The following is a 17,806-nucleotide window of genomic DNA, read 5'->3' as shown; positions in this document are numbered from 1 at the left end:
TTTTCCCATGCATATTTAGTTGTTTTTGACAGCGATATGCTAGCTTACCTTGGAATTTCATTTGTGGGATTTTTTTTTTTTTGAGGACTTGAATAAAGTAGGTTTCTTCAGAGAAGATTTGCATTTAATTCTGCTAGGTGCATTATTTTTAAAGAAATTAATTTTTGTATTTTATATAAGTATTGGTCTGCCACACAGATCTTGATTTTCTGATACCATTCCCTACTAAAAAGAACTAAGACTTTTTGGAGAAATGGCCAATTCTAAGTCTGGGGCATGGAAAGTATAAGATGAGCCAGGAATATCTTGTTGTGCCAGAACATTTTTTTACAAAGTGGTCAAAAAATGAGGGGATTATGTCAAAAGGATAGGGGGAGTAATTTGAAGAAATACCCACTAGCTAAAGATGTACAATTTGAGTAGAATTTGATTTATAACCAAAGCAAGTGATGTAGGTAACAGATTATAGGCCACTGAATAAGAATGCATAAGTGCATACCAAAGATAACTAGCTAGCTTGATAAGAAAGGAAGCATCTCCTTATAGTAGAATGCCAACTAATAACTGGAGAAGAAATGATGGGCTTAGAAAATCACTATTTTGCAATATGGTAGTGATTGGTTCAAACAAGAATTAACAATGCTAAACTAGAACAGAAAGTTTGATGAAAAATAAAAAATTTTCATAGTCTCAAAGTACATCTCCACAAATTACTTACTAGTTACAAAGGAAAAAATAGTAACTTTATAGGGGAAAAAAACCCAACTTGGCAGATACCACTTTCACCAAGTGATTAGAGTTAATATTATCAATAATGGCACTGACTGACACCATGGGCCTCCATGAGGCCCTGAGATGCACTGAGAAGGATACAATATCACTTATGCGGCTTTCCAGCAAAAAAAAAAAAAATCTCAACCTGAATCAAACAATGAGGAAACATCAGATAAACTCCATTTGAGGGACATTTGGCAACATAAGTGGCCTGTACTCTTTTAAAGGGTTGTAGGAGAGGGAAAATTTTCCTCTGTCCTCTTAGAGTCTGTGGATGAACCTGCAAATTGACAGCAGATTAATGGGAGACAAGCATATAAATTTTATTTGATGTTAAAAGTTTTATGTGGCATGGGGGAGGGGGCTCTATGGAAAGAAGAGAAAACACCCAAAGAAGCAGCTAGGCTTGGAGGCTTTTATACCATTCTGACAAAGAATGATAAATTTGTAGGGAAGTGATAAGACAAAAGAAAGGGGTTTCTGGACTCTTTAGGGGCAGTAAATTGTGGGATAAAATCCTCATAAGGGGAATTTATGCCCCACTTTCAGGCAGATACAGGGAGGCAGAAAGCTCATCCTATGTTTGCTTTTACTCAGTTGCCTTCAGCTCAATATTTCTTTATACCAGAGTGGCATATTTTGGGGTGGCATTTTTTTTTAATGTTTTTATTTATTTCTGAGAGAGAGAGAGAGAGAGACAGTGTGAGCAGGAGAGGGTCAGAGAGAGAGAGACACAGAATCCATAGCAGGCTCCAGGCTCTGAGCTAGCTGTCAGCACAGAGCCCAACATGGGGCTTGAACCCATGAACCTTGAGATCATGACCTGAGCTGAAGTTGGATGCTCAACTGACTGAGCCACCCAGGTGCCCCTGGGGTGGCATATTTTGATCCCCCTACTAGGTCAAGAATTTAAAAGGCAAAGAAAGACTGAGGAATTGTTCCAGATTAAAGAAACTAACAGGATATGCCAACAAATGCAATACATGGTTCTACATCGGATTCTGGAGGAAATGGAGCTAAGGAACAGGACTCAGACAATATGTGAAATTTAAATATGGACTGTGGATAATTGCACTGCTGTTATGTAAGAGAATACTTTTGTTCTTAGAAAATACAAAATATTTAGGGGCCAAGAATTATGATCTGTAACTCACTCTCTATGGCTTCAGAAAAAAATAGAGAAAAAATGAAAGGCAAAATGTTGGCATTGGTGAGTCTGTTTGAAGACAGTTCATTCTACTATGTTTGCAACTTTTTTTAAGTTTAAAATTATTTCAAAATTAAAAGTCACCCCCAAAATTGAGAAAAACCTGGTGTTTCAGCAGAGATAGTATAAGTAGCACTAACCTAGTATGTGATCTCTGTTTGCAAATATTTCACACGTGTTTGAGAAGAATGCAGATTTCTGAATTGTTGGGTACATGTTTTTACATACGTTCAAAAATTCAAGGGTAATTGCATTATCCAAATCTTCTTTATATCTTTTATGTCTGTTTCACTTATCAAAAGTGTGTTGAAATTGTTCACTATATTTTTGATTTGTCATAATTCTGTTCATTTCTGCTTTACGTACTTTAAAGCTATTTTCATTAAGTGCAAATAAATCTAAAACTGTTCATTATTCCTTCATGAACTTTAGATTTTACTTTTGGAGGGTTGCTCGCTGGCTCAGTTGGAGGAGTGTGCAACTCTTGATCTCAGGGTTGTGGGTTCGAGTCCCACACTGGGTGTAGAGATTACTTAAAAATAATATCTTTTTTAAAAATCTTACTTTTGGAATAATTTCCTTTCTTTTTTATTTCATTTTTAAACTCACTTTTTTAAAAATTTTTATTATTTTTTAATTTATATCCAAGTTAGTTAACATTTGGTGTAATGATGATTTCAGGAATAGAATTTAGTGATTCATCACTTACAGATAACACCAAGTCCTCATCCCAACAAGTGTCCTCCTTAATGCCCCTTGCCCATTTAGCCCATCTCCCCACCCAAAGCCCCTCCAGCAACCCTCAGTTTGTTCTCTGTATTTAAGGGTCACTTATGGTTTGTTTCCCTCCTTGTTTTTACATTAGTTTTGCTTACCTTCATTTATGTTCATCTGTTTTGTATCTTAAATTCCACATACAAGTGAAGTCATATGATATTTGTCTTTCTCTAACTTATTTTGCTTAGCATAATACACTCTAGTTCCATCCATGTTGTTGCAAATGACAAGATTTCATTCTTTTCAATTGCTAATATTCCATTGTGTGTGGGTATATATATATGTGTATATATATATATATATATTTTTTTTTCTTCTTTATCCATTCATCAGTCATCGGACATTGGACATTTGGACTTTCTCCATACTTCGGCTATTGTCCATAGTGCTGCTCTGAACATTGGGGTACATGTGCCTCTTTGAAACAGCCCTCTTATAACCTTTGGATAAGTACCTAGTAGTGCAATTGCTGGATTGTAAGGTAGTTTTTTTTTTAAATTTTTTTCAATGTTTTATTTATTTCTGAGAGAGAGAGACAGCATGAACAGGGGAGGGTCAGAGAGAGAGGGAGACACAGAATCCGAAACAGGCTCCAGGCTCTGAGCTAGCTGTCAGCACAGAGTCCTACACGTTGTTTGAACCCATTAACCATGAGATCATGACTTTAGCCTAAGTCGGATGCTTAACCAACTGAGCCACCCAGGCCCCCCTCGGTAGGGTAGTTCTATTTTTAATTTTTTGAGGAACTCCATACGTTTTTCCAGAGTTGCTGCAGCAGTTTGCATTCCCATAATTTTCCTTTCTTTTGAAGTAAATCTTTTAGAATTTTCTTTAATGTAGGCTAATCAGTGGCAAATCTGTTTTTGTGTTTTAAGATAAACTCTCATTGTTGAAAAGTAGACTTGCTAGGGATGTAACTCTAGATTGATGCTTATTTTTTCTCAGAACTTTGAGGATATCATCTCCCTGACTTGTCTTCCATTTGAGTTTTACTGGGCAAACAGTTTGTGAAGTCTGCTTTTAGCCTAATTGTGGAGAAATTTGCTTTTAGACTTACTGTCTTCCTTTTGTAGGTGATCTCTTATTTTATCCTGATGCTTTAAAGAATTTTTGTTTGCCTTTACTGTTATAGCATTTTCACTTTAAGGTGTGTGGTGTGGGTTTCTTTTTACTTACACTGCTTGGTATATATTGTGCTTCCTCTGTGTTATGAATAGTGTCTTTGGTCATTTCCTCTTTGAATGTTGCCTCTATTCCCTTCTCTCTCTCTGGAACTCCAATGAAAGACTATCAGAACATGTCTTTCTATTATCTACAGCTCTTATCCTCTTTTTCATATTTCTTGTCTCCTTAACTTTCTGTGCTGCTTCCTAAATAATTGCCTCAGCTCACCCACCAGTTCTCTAAGTCTGTCTTTTTAAAAAAAATGTTTCTTTAGGGGCACCTGGGTGGCTTAGTTGGTTAAGCGTCCAACTTTCGCTTGGGTCATGATCTCGCGGTTCGTGGGTTCGAGCCCCGCATCGGGCTCTGTGCTGACTGCCAGCTCAGAGCCTGGAGCCAATTTCAGAGTCTATATCTCCTTCTCTCTCTGACCCTCCCCTGCTCACGCTGTCTCTCTCTCCTAGAAATAAATTTAAAAAATATTTTTAAAAAAATAAAAATAAAAAAATAAAAAAATGTTTATTTATTTTGAGAGAGAGAAGGGGAGGGGCAGAGAGAGGTAGAGAGAGAATCCTAAGCAGGCTCTGTATCATCAGTGCAGAGGCAGACACAAGGCTCAAACTCACAACTGTGGAATCATGACCTGAGCTGAAATTAAGAGTCAGTCACTTAACTGACTGAGCCACCCAGGTGCCCCTAAGTCTGTCTTAAGCTACACATCCCTTACCTTTTTACTGCATATACAAAAATGTGTGTTTTTAACATTTCATGAATAAATGTTTCATAAATTTAAGCATGAATAATAATAACACAAAGTAGAAATTCAATTGTAGTTAAAATTATTGTCATTACTCTTATTCATTCTATTATTATTATTATTTGCCCAGTAAAACTCAAAAAGTAATATAAAAATAAAACAATAGACATCTTCCATTCAGTTTACTATTATTTGCTCACTCTACATAATTGTTAGATATTGAGTGTTTACACTGAGATTCCTCTTCCTCCATTTTTTTTTTTTTTTGTTCTTTTCAGAGTGGTAAAAGGGGAAGTGAGTAGGGAGATTTCCAATTGACAAAGGAAGAAAAGGAGGAAAAATCCTATTGTGCTAGGTCACGAAACCCCATAGGGTATAAACTGAGTGCATTTTTGGAGGCAGATGACAGTGGGTGAGCATTAGAGACTTTGTCTTAAAGAAACTAATTATAACATGTAGTGCCAGAGCCTTTTATTCACAGTGAGCCCTGGTGTCAGCAGCGTCAGCGGGGGGCCTGGGGCAAATAGTTAGATTATGGAAAACATACAAGTAGGACGCATTGATTATTCCCACCCTTTACAACCAATGCTCTCTAGTCTCCTATTGTCTCTTCTTTCTTTCTGTCACCTTTTTAGACCTCAAAAGATTCTATTAGCAACTTTGGTGAGAAAATTTAATGTTTTACATAATTACATTTTTTGGTTTTGTTTTTACTTTTTTGCATTATGTTAAAATACATATAACATAAAATTTACCATTTTAACCATTTTAAAATGTACAATTCAGTGGCATTGAGTACATTATTGTACTTAACCATCGCCATTATCCACCTCGAAAACTTTTCATCATCCCAAACTAAAACTCTGTACCCATTAAACAAAGACTCCCTATTACTCCCTTCCTCCAGCCCCTGGGAACTACTATTCTAGTTTCTGTCTCCATGAATCTGACTCTTCTAGGCACCTCATATAAGTGCAATCATACAATATTTTCCTTCTGTGTCTGGTTTATTTCATTTAGCATAATGTTTTCAAGGTTCATCCATGTTATGGTAAACTGATTTTAAAGAAAGATTTATTTTGGCACACAAAGTGTTCCCTTCCAAACTGACTTCAGGCAGCTGCTGGTTTAGGACTATGAAAAGTTGCTCTTGCTTGAGAGAGTGCAGATTTCCTGCTGCAAACTTCCAAATATAAAGAGTGGCCCAGGGAAAAGCAAATGGAAATGTCATGTCACTGTCATACATTATGTCATTCTGAACTAATTTCAACAGTGAAAAATGAAATACTGACTCATTTCTCCCAACAACATTTTTGTATGCTCCTTACACTAAACCTAAAACTCCTGAAATGGTTGATTTCCCCAGAGACTGCCTAAGGAATTTGAAGAATCTTTTCCTCTCTTTTGGAAGAATTTGTTCATGCTCAGAATAGAGAAAAGGTTAGGAAGAGAGCCAGAAAAAGCAGAAAACCTGGAGGCTGTTTCCTCTAACTTGACTGAAGAACCACAGTTAGAGCAATAAAATGACCCAGTGCATCTCTCCTTTCTGGAAAGACTCACTGGTTGATGCCATCAGGTCTTTTCCCAAGTGTAGGAAGTTCCCCTTCATCTACATGGGCTGCCCCAAGTTTATCTCCACAGAGCAGAAATCCTCTAAGAAGCCTAAAGATAAGAAGGGTAAGAAGAAGAGGTAAGAAGAGCCACAGGAATGAAGATTTAAGAACAAAACAGAGGAGAAAAAGGAAATAAGAGCTGGTTTCTTTCTGAACATAAATGTTCAGAATATTTTAAAGGTTTGCTTAAGGCTAGACAAGGGGTGGACAAAATAGATGATAGTCACACAACTTGTTTACAAAGCAAATTAAAAAATACAATAGCTTTGAAAAACAACTGAAGAAAATAGGATGATGAAATTGAATAGTTTTTAAAGAACAGTGCTTACACCTAGAAATCATCTTCTGTTTTTCAAACTTAAGGTGCACAGAATCATTTTCTTACCAATGCACTGATATTTATGATACTTGTGGATATTCCAGGTACAGAAATAGAATTGATTTAGGAATTCTGTTTGTCTTACAAGTGTCCCAAGTAGACACATGGGCACTCACACGCCTGCGCTCACTCTCTCTCTCTCTATATATAGGTATATGTATAAATATTACAAATATGAATAAGTAGCCTTAGACTCTATATATTTGTTAGGTTAGAAGTTTTTTGTTTTTTTTACATCTATTCATGTTTGAGAGAGAGAGAGAGTGTGAGCGGGGGAGGGGCAGAGAGAGAGAGAGGGGAAAGAGAGGGAGAGAGAGAGAGAGAATTGGAAGCAGACTCCAGGCTCTTAGCTGTCAGCACAGATCCCAATGTGGGACTTGAAACCCACGAGTGGTGACATCATGACCTGAGCCGAAGTAGGACGCTTAAACAACTGAGCCACCCAGACACCCCAGAAAGGTTTTAATCTACTGCTAGGTGAAGCTTAAAAAGAAGGACTCAAGAAAATGCCAGTAAGGTACCCACCATACAAATGCAAATGGAGAACTTCAACCAAATATTAGCATATTATTCTGTAACACAAACACCTTATGTTACTTTGTACTACTTGCATAATGGCCTTAATGTCCAGCTTTCTCCAATATTTTACATGATTTTGTACACTGTTCTAGTGGAGCAGAAGACAAAGGACACTAAGAAATTGTGTGACAAAAGGACTTCCTTCTTGTTTCCCTACAGCCACTAGTATGAAAAAACGAGTTTTTTCCAAGCAATGAAGACCTTTGGAAGGGATGAAAAAAGTGGACTACAGGTTTAAACCTGATAATAACTATGGTTTTGAACCTTATTTAAAATGCCATCAGGCCTTCTAGTGGCTTGTGAGCCCCTGGGGTTTCTAGAAGGTATTAGAAGGGGCACCTGGGTGGCTCAGTCAGTTAAGCATCCAACTTTGGCTCAGGTCATAATCTTGTGGTTCGTAAATTTGAGCTCTGTGTCAGGCTCTGTGCTGACAGCTGAGAGCCTGGAGCCTGCTTCAGATTCTGTGGCTCCCTCCCTCTCTGCCCCCTCCCTGGCTCATGCTCTGTCTCTCTGTCTCTCTGTCTCTCTCTCAAAACTGAATAGGGGTGCCTGGGTGGCTCAGTCGGTTAAGCATCTGACTTTGGCTCAGGTCATGATCTCACGGCTTGTGGGTTCGAGCCCTGTTGAGCTCTGTGCTGACAGCTGAGAGTCTGGAGCCTGCTTCAGATTCTGTGTCTCCCTCTCTCTCTGTCCCTCCCCTGCTTGTGCTCTGTCTCTCAAACATAAATAAATGTTTTAAAAAATTAAATAAACATTAAAAAAAATTTAGAAGGTATTAGGGTATTCAATAGATAGTTGGCTCAAGTCTTCAAAAACCAGTACATTTCCATTTCTATTTTATATTAGTTAATATACAATTACATTTGTTTTACACACACACACACACACACACACACACACACATTTTTTTTTTTCATTTCAAAATGAAATGGTTTAAGACCTTTCAAGCACATATAAACATCATGGGTGGTGGCTAGAGACCATTTGATGGCATTCACTAACTCAGTTTCCTAGTTGGCTTATCTTATAATTGACCACTGCTAGCAAACAGGATGGTTTTTAACCATTTGACAGTATTCTACTACTTTTATTTTCCTCCACTTTTCCTCATACCTTTTATATCTGTTGCTTTAAAGACAAAAAGTAAAAATTTAAAAAAAACCCAAACTACGTGGATTCTAAAATACAACCTGATGAGGAGCCTTAAAATGGCAATAATTCTAAAAATTCACCTCAAGATAATAGTCACCAGATTCTTTTTTCTAAGTTTATTTTATTTATTTATTTTCAGAGAGAGAAAAATGTATATTATTAGCAAAATAAATCTTACCCCTTACTGTCCCTCAGGAATTACACTCCAGTTCGACTACTTAGGAAATAAATTTTATATTTCACCCTATTTCATCTATTTTGAGATGCACACTTTCCGCTAAATCAGGGTGTACCTTATAATCAGTAGTGTCTTACCAAAGCTGTCAGCCAGGCTGCAGTTATGACTGCAGCTACCATTGCACATGTGCGAACATCAAATGCCAGCATCAAAAGTTGCAGAATGGATGTCAGTGACTTGGAAGAAAGTTTTGCAAACAGGAGAGCTTTTTCCCCCCTTCTTTTTAACTAGGAACTGAATGGTGGTGGAGAGGGAGTTAATCAGACATGTTTAACAACAGTCTTTAAGGAGTCAAAAGTAGGTTAACTATGTAACTGCAAGGTCAGTTTAGGAGCCCAGAACCAATGACTCTTAGTTTTCTTATGGATTATTTTAAGAAATGCTGCATCATCAAACTCCTGATATAGAGGATGATCCCATGGATAAAAACAGACATCAAAGAGTCTGAGTCAAATGCTGAATGTAAAAAAGTTTCACGAGTACCCAAACCAATTTATTTTACTTACTGTTCCATTTTTGCATGTACAAGTATGATATGTGGTAAAATAATCCTTCTAATTAAGTTTATAATAACCCTTGCTATAGCTATGAAAGAAACATTCTGATTGTGTTATGGTTCAACTTGCAGGATTTTTTTCTTAATCAATACCTATACTAATGGTGCCTCTTACAAAGATAGCATTATAAAATTTTTTTTTAATGTTTATTTATTTTTGAGACAGAGAAAGACTGAGCACAAGCTGGGGAAGGGCAGAGAGAGAGGGAGACAGAATCTGAAAACAGGCTCCAGGCTCTGAGCTGTCAGCACAGAACCCAATGCAGGTCTTAAACCCATGAACTGGGAGATCATGACCTGAGCTGAAGCCAGACACTTAACCAACTGAGCCACCCAGGTGCCTCCAAAGATAGCATTTTTGATTCTGTGAAAGAAAGTAGTCAATGTGGAGATTCAATACTTTCCCCTCTTCGCATAAAATGGATAATGAACTTGAATGAGTTGAAATGTTTATTATCTGTATTGTGTTCCTAAATGCTGGTTGCAGGTCATTTTAACAAAAAGCTGCAGGCTGTGCTTATATTTCTTTTTCTTTTCTCTTTCCCAAGACTTTTAATAGCATATGGTCCCTATTTAACTCTCCAAAATATTTACCGTGTGGAGAAATACTGGTAGTTCAGTTTTGCATGTATGGTTTCCTTAAAAGTGTCCGGCTGACTCTTGTCTCCTTTGCTAGGGGTGCAGGCTGCATCTTTATTGAAATGTTCCAGGGTCAACCTTTGTTTCCTGGGGTTTCCAACATCCTTGAGCAGCTGGAGAAGATCTGGGAGGTAAGGGAAGAATTCCTCTTAGGAAGAAGAAATATCTGCAATTTAAACTTTGAACCAAATTCGCTTTAGAGACAGTGAAGTAGTCCATCTGCTTTGAGATATTATGCCTCATAGTAAGGCTGTGGAAACTGTGGAATTTGCCACAGGTGGAAGCACCTAGAGAATGAAGATGTGGTCAGGAAACCCCTGTTGTCCTGTAGCAGCCCCTGAGTCTACCTGCCCACTCTCATTATTTTCTCAACTTCCCAGGACAATTGCTGCTGTGGCTACTTAAGCACGTCCCTGCCTTGCCACCCTCAGCTCTAATTCTACCATGCATTTGGTCGTCTGTCCTTGTCAACAAAAGATGAGATGTTACATATCCACAGAACCCTGATGAAACAACGGCTTACCATGTTAGTGTGAGAAAAGCATACTATTTGTGCTGCTCTTTCAAAACCGAATTCCTAAGGTGTGAGGTGCTTTTCTGTGTGTGGTTCCATTTCTTTCCTTATTATTTATCCTGGCCTTATTTGCACCATGATGCACTTCATTCTTTTGTCTCTTGTAGCTTATATGCTACATACTATAGTCATCTGTATATATATAATTTTTGTGGTGATTTTTTGTCATTGTGGTAAAATACACATAAAAATTACTATCTAACCATTTTTAGGTATATGATTCATTAAGTACATTCACTGTGTGCAGAATCACCACCATCCAGTTCCAAAAGTTTTTTTATCACCTGAAACAGACGTTCTGTATCCATTAAACATTAATTCCCATCTTCCTTCCTTCAAGCCCCTGGCCTGTCTCTACGAATTTGCTTATCCTAGGTATCTCATATTAGGAATCATACAGTCAGTATTTGTCTGATTAACAGTATTTATTCCACTTTTGTTTGTTTGTTTGTTTTAAACTTATTTTTGAGACAGAGAGAAAGCATGAGCTAGGGAGGGGCAGAGAGAGGGGAAGTAAGGAACCAAAGCAGGCTCTGCAGTGACAGTAGAGAGCCCAATGCAGGACTTGAACTCACAAGCTCGTGAGATCATGACCTGAGCCAAAGTCGGACACATAGCCAACTGAGCCCCCAATGCGCCCCATATTTCACTTATATTCTAAAGGTTCATCCATGTCGTAGTGTGTGTCAAAGTGCTTTAAACTATGCTGTTGTTATCCCAGATCCTGCTCCCTTTCAAGTTTGCTTGCTTCAAGCAGGCATCTGGAGCATTCTTGATAATGAGTTTCTTGAGAGATATTGCCAGAGTGGGGGGTTTGTGTGTAAATGAGGAAATTTGTCTCCTCTTGAACTGCTTTACAATTTTGAGGTAGAGACACGGTTTTGTTATCACAGTCACTGTTCCACGCTCTGAGGACAAATTGAGAACATTCAGCAGCGTGTTGTCTTCTATACTACTTTGTTTAAGCAAGTTAGAAATGTAAACATTACAAACAACTCCGGAATTAGTGCTTCATTTAACGTTGTCTACATGGATGTAAATAGGAAATCTCTTTCAGGTTCCGTGATATTTGATGTAGGAGTTGGTTCTTTGAAAGCAATAGGTCCAGGGTGCCTGGGTGGCTCAGTCATTTGAGCATCCAACGCTTGATCTTGGCTCGGGTTATGATCCCCGGGTCATGGGACTCAGCCCCACATTGGGCTTTACACTGAGTATGGAGCCTGATTAAGATTTTCTCTCTCCCTCTCTCCCTCTCTCTGTCTGTGCTCCTTTCCCCTGCTCATGCTGTCTCCAAAAATAAACAAATAAATAAACAAACAAAAAATTAAAGCAATGGGTCCGTTCTACTCTCCTAATCTTTAACCCCAATATCTCTTACATTTTTGCCAAGATCTCACTCTCACTCTTAGGAATGAAAACATAATGAAAAATCCCGAATCTTTATTTTGCCATCTTTCTAAAATGCCTGTGTGTGTGTGTGTGTGTGTGTGTTCATCTGAATAGCTGTCACCTCTTTCTGATCAACTTTTTAGAAAGTGAATTCTTATAACACGTGTTTTTGGCAAATAATCCCAGATGTAATTCTAAAATCAGAATAAAATAATCTATGCAAACTTTAAGTCCACTAATCAAAATGCCTTCAGTTTCCATTCCAACAAAGGCAGAAAACAGCCCTGTTCAGTTCACTATGTTTTCAAACATAGCACTCACTGGCTGCCTTTTAAGAGACTTCAGGGAGGGAATAAATCAACAATTTCGGTTTTCAGTTTCCCAGACAGTGAAGTGGAGATTTAGTAATTTTCTCAACTGAAAACAAATTCAGTAACTTTCAAATAGAAACTGAGCATCAAATTTCCAAATGAAGGAGATTGAATTTTTAAACTTCAAAAAATTGCAAGCTTAAAGTTTTTAGTATAATAAGTTGTTTGGTATCCACTTTTTTGACTTTAATTAAACATAATACAAAGTAACCAATAATTCTAGTAACTGTTACCTTAGAGAAAATATGGATGTGGTCACTATTGATTGCCTTTGTTGCTTTTTCTTCATTGTCTTTGCATTCTTTTCATTGTGCTTTGCCAGCCACCAGTATGGGTGCCTGTGAATCACTTGTTTACATGCACATCTGTGCAAATATATAAGACGGTAGGTTAAAAAAGAAGAACCAGCTTCCCATCCTCTCCCCCTCTCCCACAAAAGAAGAATTAGTCCAGTTGGTTTTTCAAAATGGATTCCAGGATTCTTAGTGTTCCCTCAGGCTCAGAATGGTTGATAGGAAAAGCCTATAATCCTCTCAGTAGCTTTTCAGTTTGTTTAGGGAATGGATCAAAGAAAGATTTTCCTGGGTGGCATGATTTTTTTATTGTATGAGAGAAAATAGCACTTCAGTGTCTTTTGTTTGAAGACAGTCTTAGCCAGCACCACAAAATGTACCTCTCAGCCAGAGTCCTAGTCAGCAAGCTGGTAGACATTAAGATTCTGAATTCTTAATTGATTATTATTAGTCATTGTTGGGCAGTTGACTTCCTGCCATAACAACTGGGCTGGTATCTATATCTTGCATTTTGTAAATGGATTGATTAGATTCTTTCTATGAGAGATGCTTCTAAAAAGGGTTATACTGAGATATGCTTCTAAGGAGAGTTATATTGGGTAGTGGTGTAGTGAAAGCTACTGGTACTTCACTAATATTTTGCAAAAACTATGTTATTTTAGCTCCCAGATATAACTGACAGTGGGCTTTTAAGGTTAAGGTAAAAGAATGGTAGAATCATGCCCACAAAAGAACTCACAGTAAAAGCACTAACCAAAATCTGAAGTTTTGACTTTGTACTTCAACAGACTTTTATTTTCATGTTAATTACAAACTGGAGCTTCAATTTGGTAATCCAAAGCATAAGTGAGCTCTTTTTCAAGTGATGTTACTTTTTGAACCCACCAGTTAAAAGTCAAATACCATACTCCAAGCTGCCAGGCCACCAAGAAAACAAGGTGAGATGAATTTGGTAGAAAGGACTAGAGTTAGGTTTGGATCACTTTTAGCCAACATTCCACTGCCTAAAGGTCAGTAATCTGAATCCTTTTTAATTTGAACACATCGGGGAAACAGCTGAATGCTCATGCTGAGGCATAATTCAGGCTGAGTGTCTTTTGTTGTGTGTGTGTGGGGGGGTATTTTTTCATCTAATGTAAGGTAAAAGGACAGTCACTCCTGCTTCTTTATATTCCCAACTCCCAGAGTAGCATCCTGCTATTTGGTGACCATGCAATGGATAGTGATGAGAATATGACTTTAAACAAGGCTATGTGATCTACCTCAGAATAAGAACAAGTGAGTTAGTAAAGACACAGGCTCAGGACCTATATTCATGTTCTCCCAAGAAACAGAACCAATGGAATGTATAGAGATACATAAGAGGAGATTTATTATGGGAATCAGCGCATGTGATTATGGCTGAGATATGCCGTCTGCAAGCCGGAGAACCAGGAAAGCTGGCGGTATAATTCAGTCTGACACCAAAGGACTGAGAACTGAGGGGATGCTGGTGTAAGTCTGAGTCTGAAGGTCATAAAACCAGTAGCTCAGATGTCTGAGCAGAGGAGAAGATGAATGCCCTAGCTCAAGAAGAGAGAGAGAGAATTTGCCCTTCCTCTGCCTTTTTATATGGGCGCTCAACCAACTGGGTGATGCCTGCTCACGTTAGAGAGGGCATATTTCTTTACTCTTTACTCTGCTGATTCAAATATTAATTCCTTCCACATTTCATAGACACACCCCAAAATATTTTACTAGCTATCTGGATATCCCTTTGCCCAGTCAAGTTGGGCATCAAATTGACCATCACAAGACTTTAAGAATACACTACAGTTTTGCCCACGAAACTGCAAATGTTGGACCCTCAAGTTTCTTTCCTATGTACATCAGCTGGCATAATGTGACATATGTAACCAATTCTTCCCTATTCTCCCTTGATCTTTCACATCTCCTGCCTCATCTTCCTTTGTCTTTCTTTGGCTTTATATAGGTGTTAGGAGTCCCTACAGAGGATACCTGGCCTGGAGTTTCCAAGCTACCTAACTACAATCCAGGTAATATTGATTTGAGTTTCTGGAATACTCTGAGAATTAGCAATATGAGAGCATTTGCCACACAGATAGGGTGACCTTCTTTTATTGTTAACTCAACAGTAAAGATGGACCTAGATGAATTTTTAAATTCCTATATTCCCTGATAATCCTTTTATGAGAAGGACACTGAAATAGTAGTTGAGGTTAGATCAGTTCTCCAACTCTATACAACACAAGTAGCAAGCTGCATAAGAATTTGGAATGACTATTGCTGTGGAGTCCATATCCATTTCCAAATATCCAATGGCTCAGAAGAACTCAATAGATGGTCTCATTTTTTAGCCTTATGACTATTATTGACTTTATTTGTTAGGTTATTATACCTCATAAAGTATAAAAAGAAAGCTAATGTAACAGAGGGGAGGTAGAGGCTCATTAGGCCAAGGACTGGCCAAGTAAGATGTTTCTAGTTTATACAAGAGTTCCTCCATTGTCTCTAAGCCTAACACTTGGTCATTCTTGTCACTCATTTGGTCCTCCAAGACTGGCTCCTGGGAATGGATTTGGAAGTGTTGGAAGTGTTGTCTTTGGGGGAAGTCTTTGAGAAATGGTCCCAAGGCCATGCCAGAGAGATCAGAATACCCAGTAGTCATTCAAGGATATTGAGATGGAAGGAAGGAGACGAGCAATGAGCTATAGGATGAAGGATTGTATCAGAGGCTGGGGAAGCAAGAAATGGCTCTATCAGAGCTGGTCTCCATTGCTGGCAGGATTAAAGGGGAGGTAGATATATACAGATAAAGACAATATTGGGGTGATTATGGTCATTATGGCTTAAGCCAGATTTTCTAGTCTTTATATTCTTAGAGTGACCTATCACTAAATATGGACTTTCTCCAAATTGTTGTCATTACTAACTTTGGTATGAGATTATCCTAAAAGGATCTCATGAGAGCAAAAAATTGTAGGAAGATTTAAAAAGCAGTTAACGGGTGGGGAAAGGAGAAAATGGATGAAAGGCATTGAGGAGGGCACTTGAGGAGGGCATTGGGATGAGCACTGGGTGTTATATATAAGCAATGAACCACGGGAATCTACCCCAAAAAACAAGAGCACAGTTTACACACTGTATGTTACCCATTTGACAATAAATTATAATTAAAAAAAAGGAAAAGAAAAAAGAAAAAAGCAATTAAAAAGCAATTAAGCAATTTATGACAGGGGTGCCTGGGTAGCTCAGTCAGTTAAATGTATGACTTCAGCTCAGGTCATGATTTCACCACTTGCGGGTTCCAGGCCCATGTCGGACTCTGTGCTGACAACTCAGAGCCTGGAGCCTGCTTCAGTGTCTCTCTCACTCTCTGCCCCTCCCCCCCTCAAATATAAAAAAAAACACTAAAAATTTTTGTAAAAAAAAAAAAAAGGAGTCTAACAAACGACATAAGAGGCAGGGGATTTTTTTTTTCCTTCTTTTCTCCGTCATATAATACTTATGCTCAAACAGCTATTCATAGGGATCAGGCATCTTGGACTGACCAGGTTATGAAAGCCCTACCACAAGTGAAAGACTAACTGTTAAGTCACTTCAGCTGCCTTATATTATTTGCATTGCTAAATGGCCTCAGGGTCATTTATAAACAGTTTATCACTTCTAACTATTTTGCTTGAGTTTAGCACCTGAGAAAAATGCCACTCTGGCCATAAGGCTTGGAATAATGCCTCTTCCTTTTGGTCTGAAATAGAAAAAAGAACAGACTTCTCATAGAGACCATGGTACAGTCTGCAATAGTTCTGTCTCCAGTTGCCATGGTTTCTAGGAGAACTTGGTTCTATTTTCCCATCCTGCCTGTACCTCTCCTTACCCACTCTCCTCTTGCAGGTGAAAATGGCTCAGCTTCCTACCACGATTATGCAACCAGAAGTTTAGGGTCACAAATGGGTTATAGAAAACAATTTGGGTGATGTCAGTACTAAGCTGCCATGGTGGGCATATGCTATTTCTCCAAACTTCAAACGTTTGGGTTTCAGGTTGGCTCAGGCAAATAAGCAGTGATCCTAAACATAGAATGCCTTAGTGAGAACAATAATAATAGAAACTTGTTCAAAATGCTTCCCTGCCAGATTCTGTACTAAGTAAGATAACTGGGTCCCAATAAAACAGCAAGAAATATGTTGCATTTTTCATTTTGCTGTCATTTCAAAGTAATGTGCAATTTTTTATTTATGAAGAGAATTCTCTAGGCCCAACATCAATAGGGTTCATACTCTGCATTGTTTTTCTAGTAGGGATTCAATTTAATTCAAATAAGCCAAAAAATTTTGAACACACTACTATCTGCCAGGCATTATATTATGTGTTGGGTCCACACAGACAGATATGGTACATTCTTGGATCTCTGAGAACTTGGGTTTGTATTCGTTCATCTACACTGTCTCACCAGCTCTCCTTATTAGGGGTGGGGGGAGGGCAGCAGTGATCGTTTGTGAGCCCTGCTTCCATAGGTTCAGGCAGTGGGTAGCCATAGGCCAGGCCAAGCTTATGAAAGGAAGAGAGTTGTAAACTTAGCTACCATGAGGATGTCCAACTCTTAATTTGTAAATCTTAAAAGTCCAGCATGTCTTGAGCATGGGGTCAGGACTATTGATAACTCAATCATAGGGACTGTGTTTTAAAAGGGTTATCATTTTTGTTCTGGGACCATCCTCTTATATCAATTGAGAAGACCCTTTGAACTATCCCGCACCCACCCCCATCACTGAATGGCCACTGCTGCTTCCACACACTTGAACTCCAGTGATCAAGAGAACAGAAGAGGGTATGGGAGCCAGAAAAATATCACAGAGAGAACAGTAACAGTATTCGGGATGAGATTTCCATTCCTTTCCTTTTCATTCTAAGTAGTAGTAAGAGCCCCCAAACTTGGAATTCAGTCAGAGCCAAGAGCTCAGAACTTGGGAGCACCATCCAGTGTCCATCTCTGCCTACTCTACCCTTTCTCAGACCTTGTCTGGACTATGTCTAGGAGGACAATACAGTTTCTGTTTGCATAGGTTTAAAAAAACACTTGGTGCTGACTCACCTGGACAGGTTTGTCTGGCCACTTACTTGTTTTGTTGGGACACTGATGAGCAGGACTGTAGGTTTTTAGCCATCATCAATTCAGATTCGTGTACCTGATGAAATCTGGGCAAGGGAAGAGAGTATATAATTTTAGACACTAGGCTTCTTTCTTTCTTTCCTTCTTTCATTCCTTCTTTCTTTCCTTCCTTCCTTCCCTCCTACCCCCCATTTTAAGCAAGCTGGCTGAGAACTCTGTGTCCTCTACTTCAAA

General features: G+C 38.4%; 1 protein-coding gene across 3 annotated transcripts in view; it reads left to right on the top strand.

The window, feature by feature from the left end:
* The window catches only part of CDK15 (cyclin dependent kinase 15), a 79,247-nt gene that overhangs the window by 30,582 nt on the left and 30,859 nt on the right, over window positions 1-17,806 (top strand). For all 3 annotated transcript variants that reach the window (XM_039257410.1, XM_039257409.1, XM_039257408.1), the window contains exons 9-10: window positions 9,870-9,963; window positions 14,432-14,495. In XM_039257410.1, the coding sequence (XP_039113341.1) occupies window positions 9,870-9,963; window positions 14,432-14,495 (158 nt within the window). The remainder of the gene's footprint in view (window positions 1-9,869; window positions 9,964-14,431; window positions 14,496-17,806) is intronic.

Source organism: Hyaena hyaena, unplaced genomic scaffold (assembly GCF_003009895.1).
Source record: "Hyaena hyaena isolate Hyena2069 unplaced genomic scaffold, ASM300989v1 scaffold_615, whole genome shotgun sequence".
NCBI classification, from domain to species: domain Eukaryota; kingdom Metazoa; phylum Chordata; class Mammalia; order Carnivora; family Hyaenidae; genus Hyaena; species Hyaena hyaena.
The sequence above is the reverse complement of the archived record's forward strand: the minus strand, read 5'-3'. Positions and strand labels throughout refer to the sequence as shown.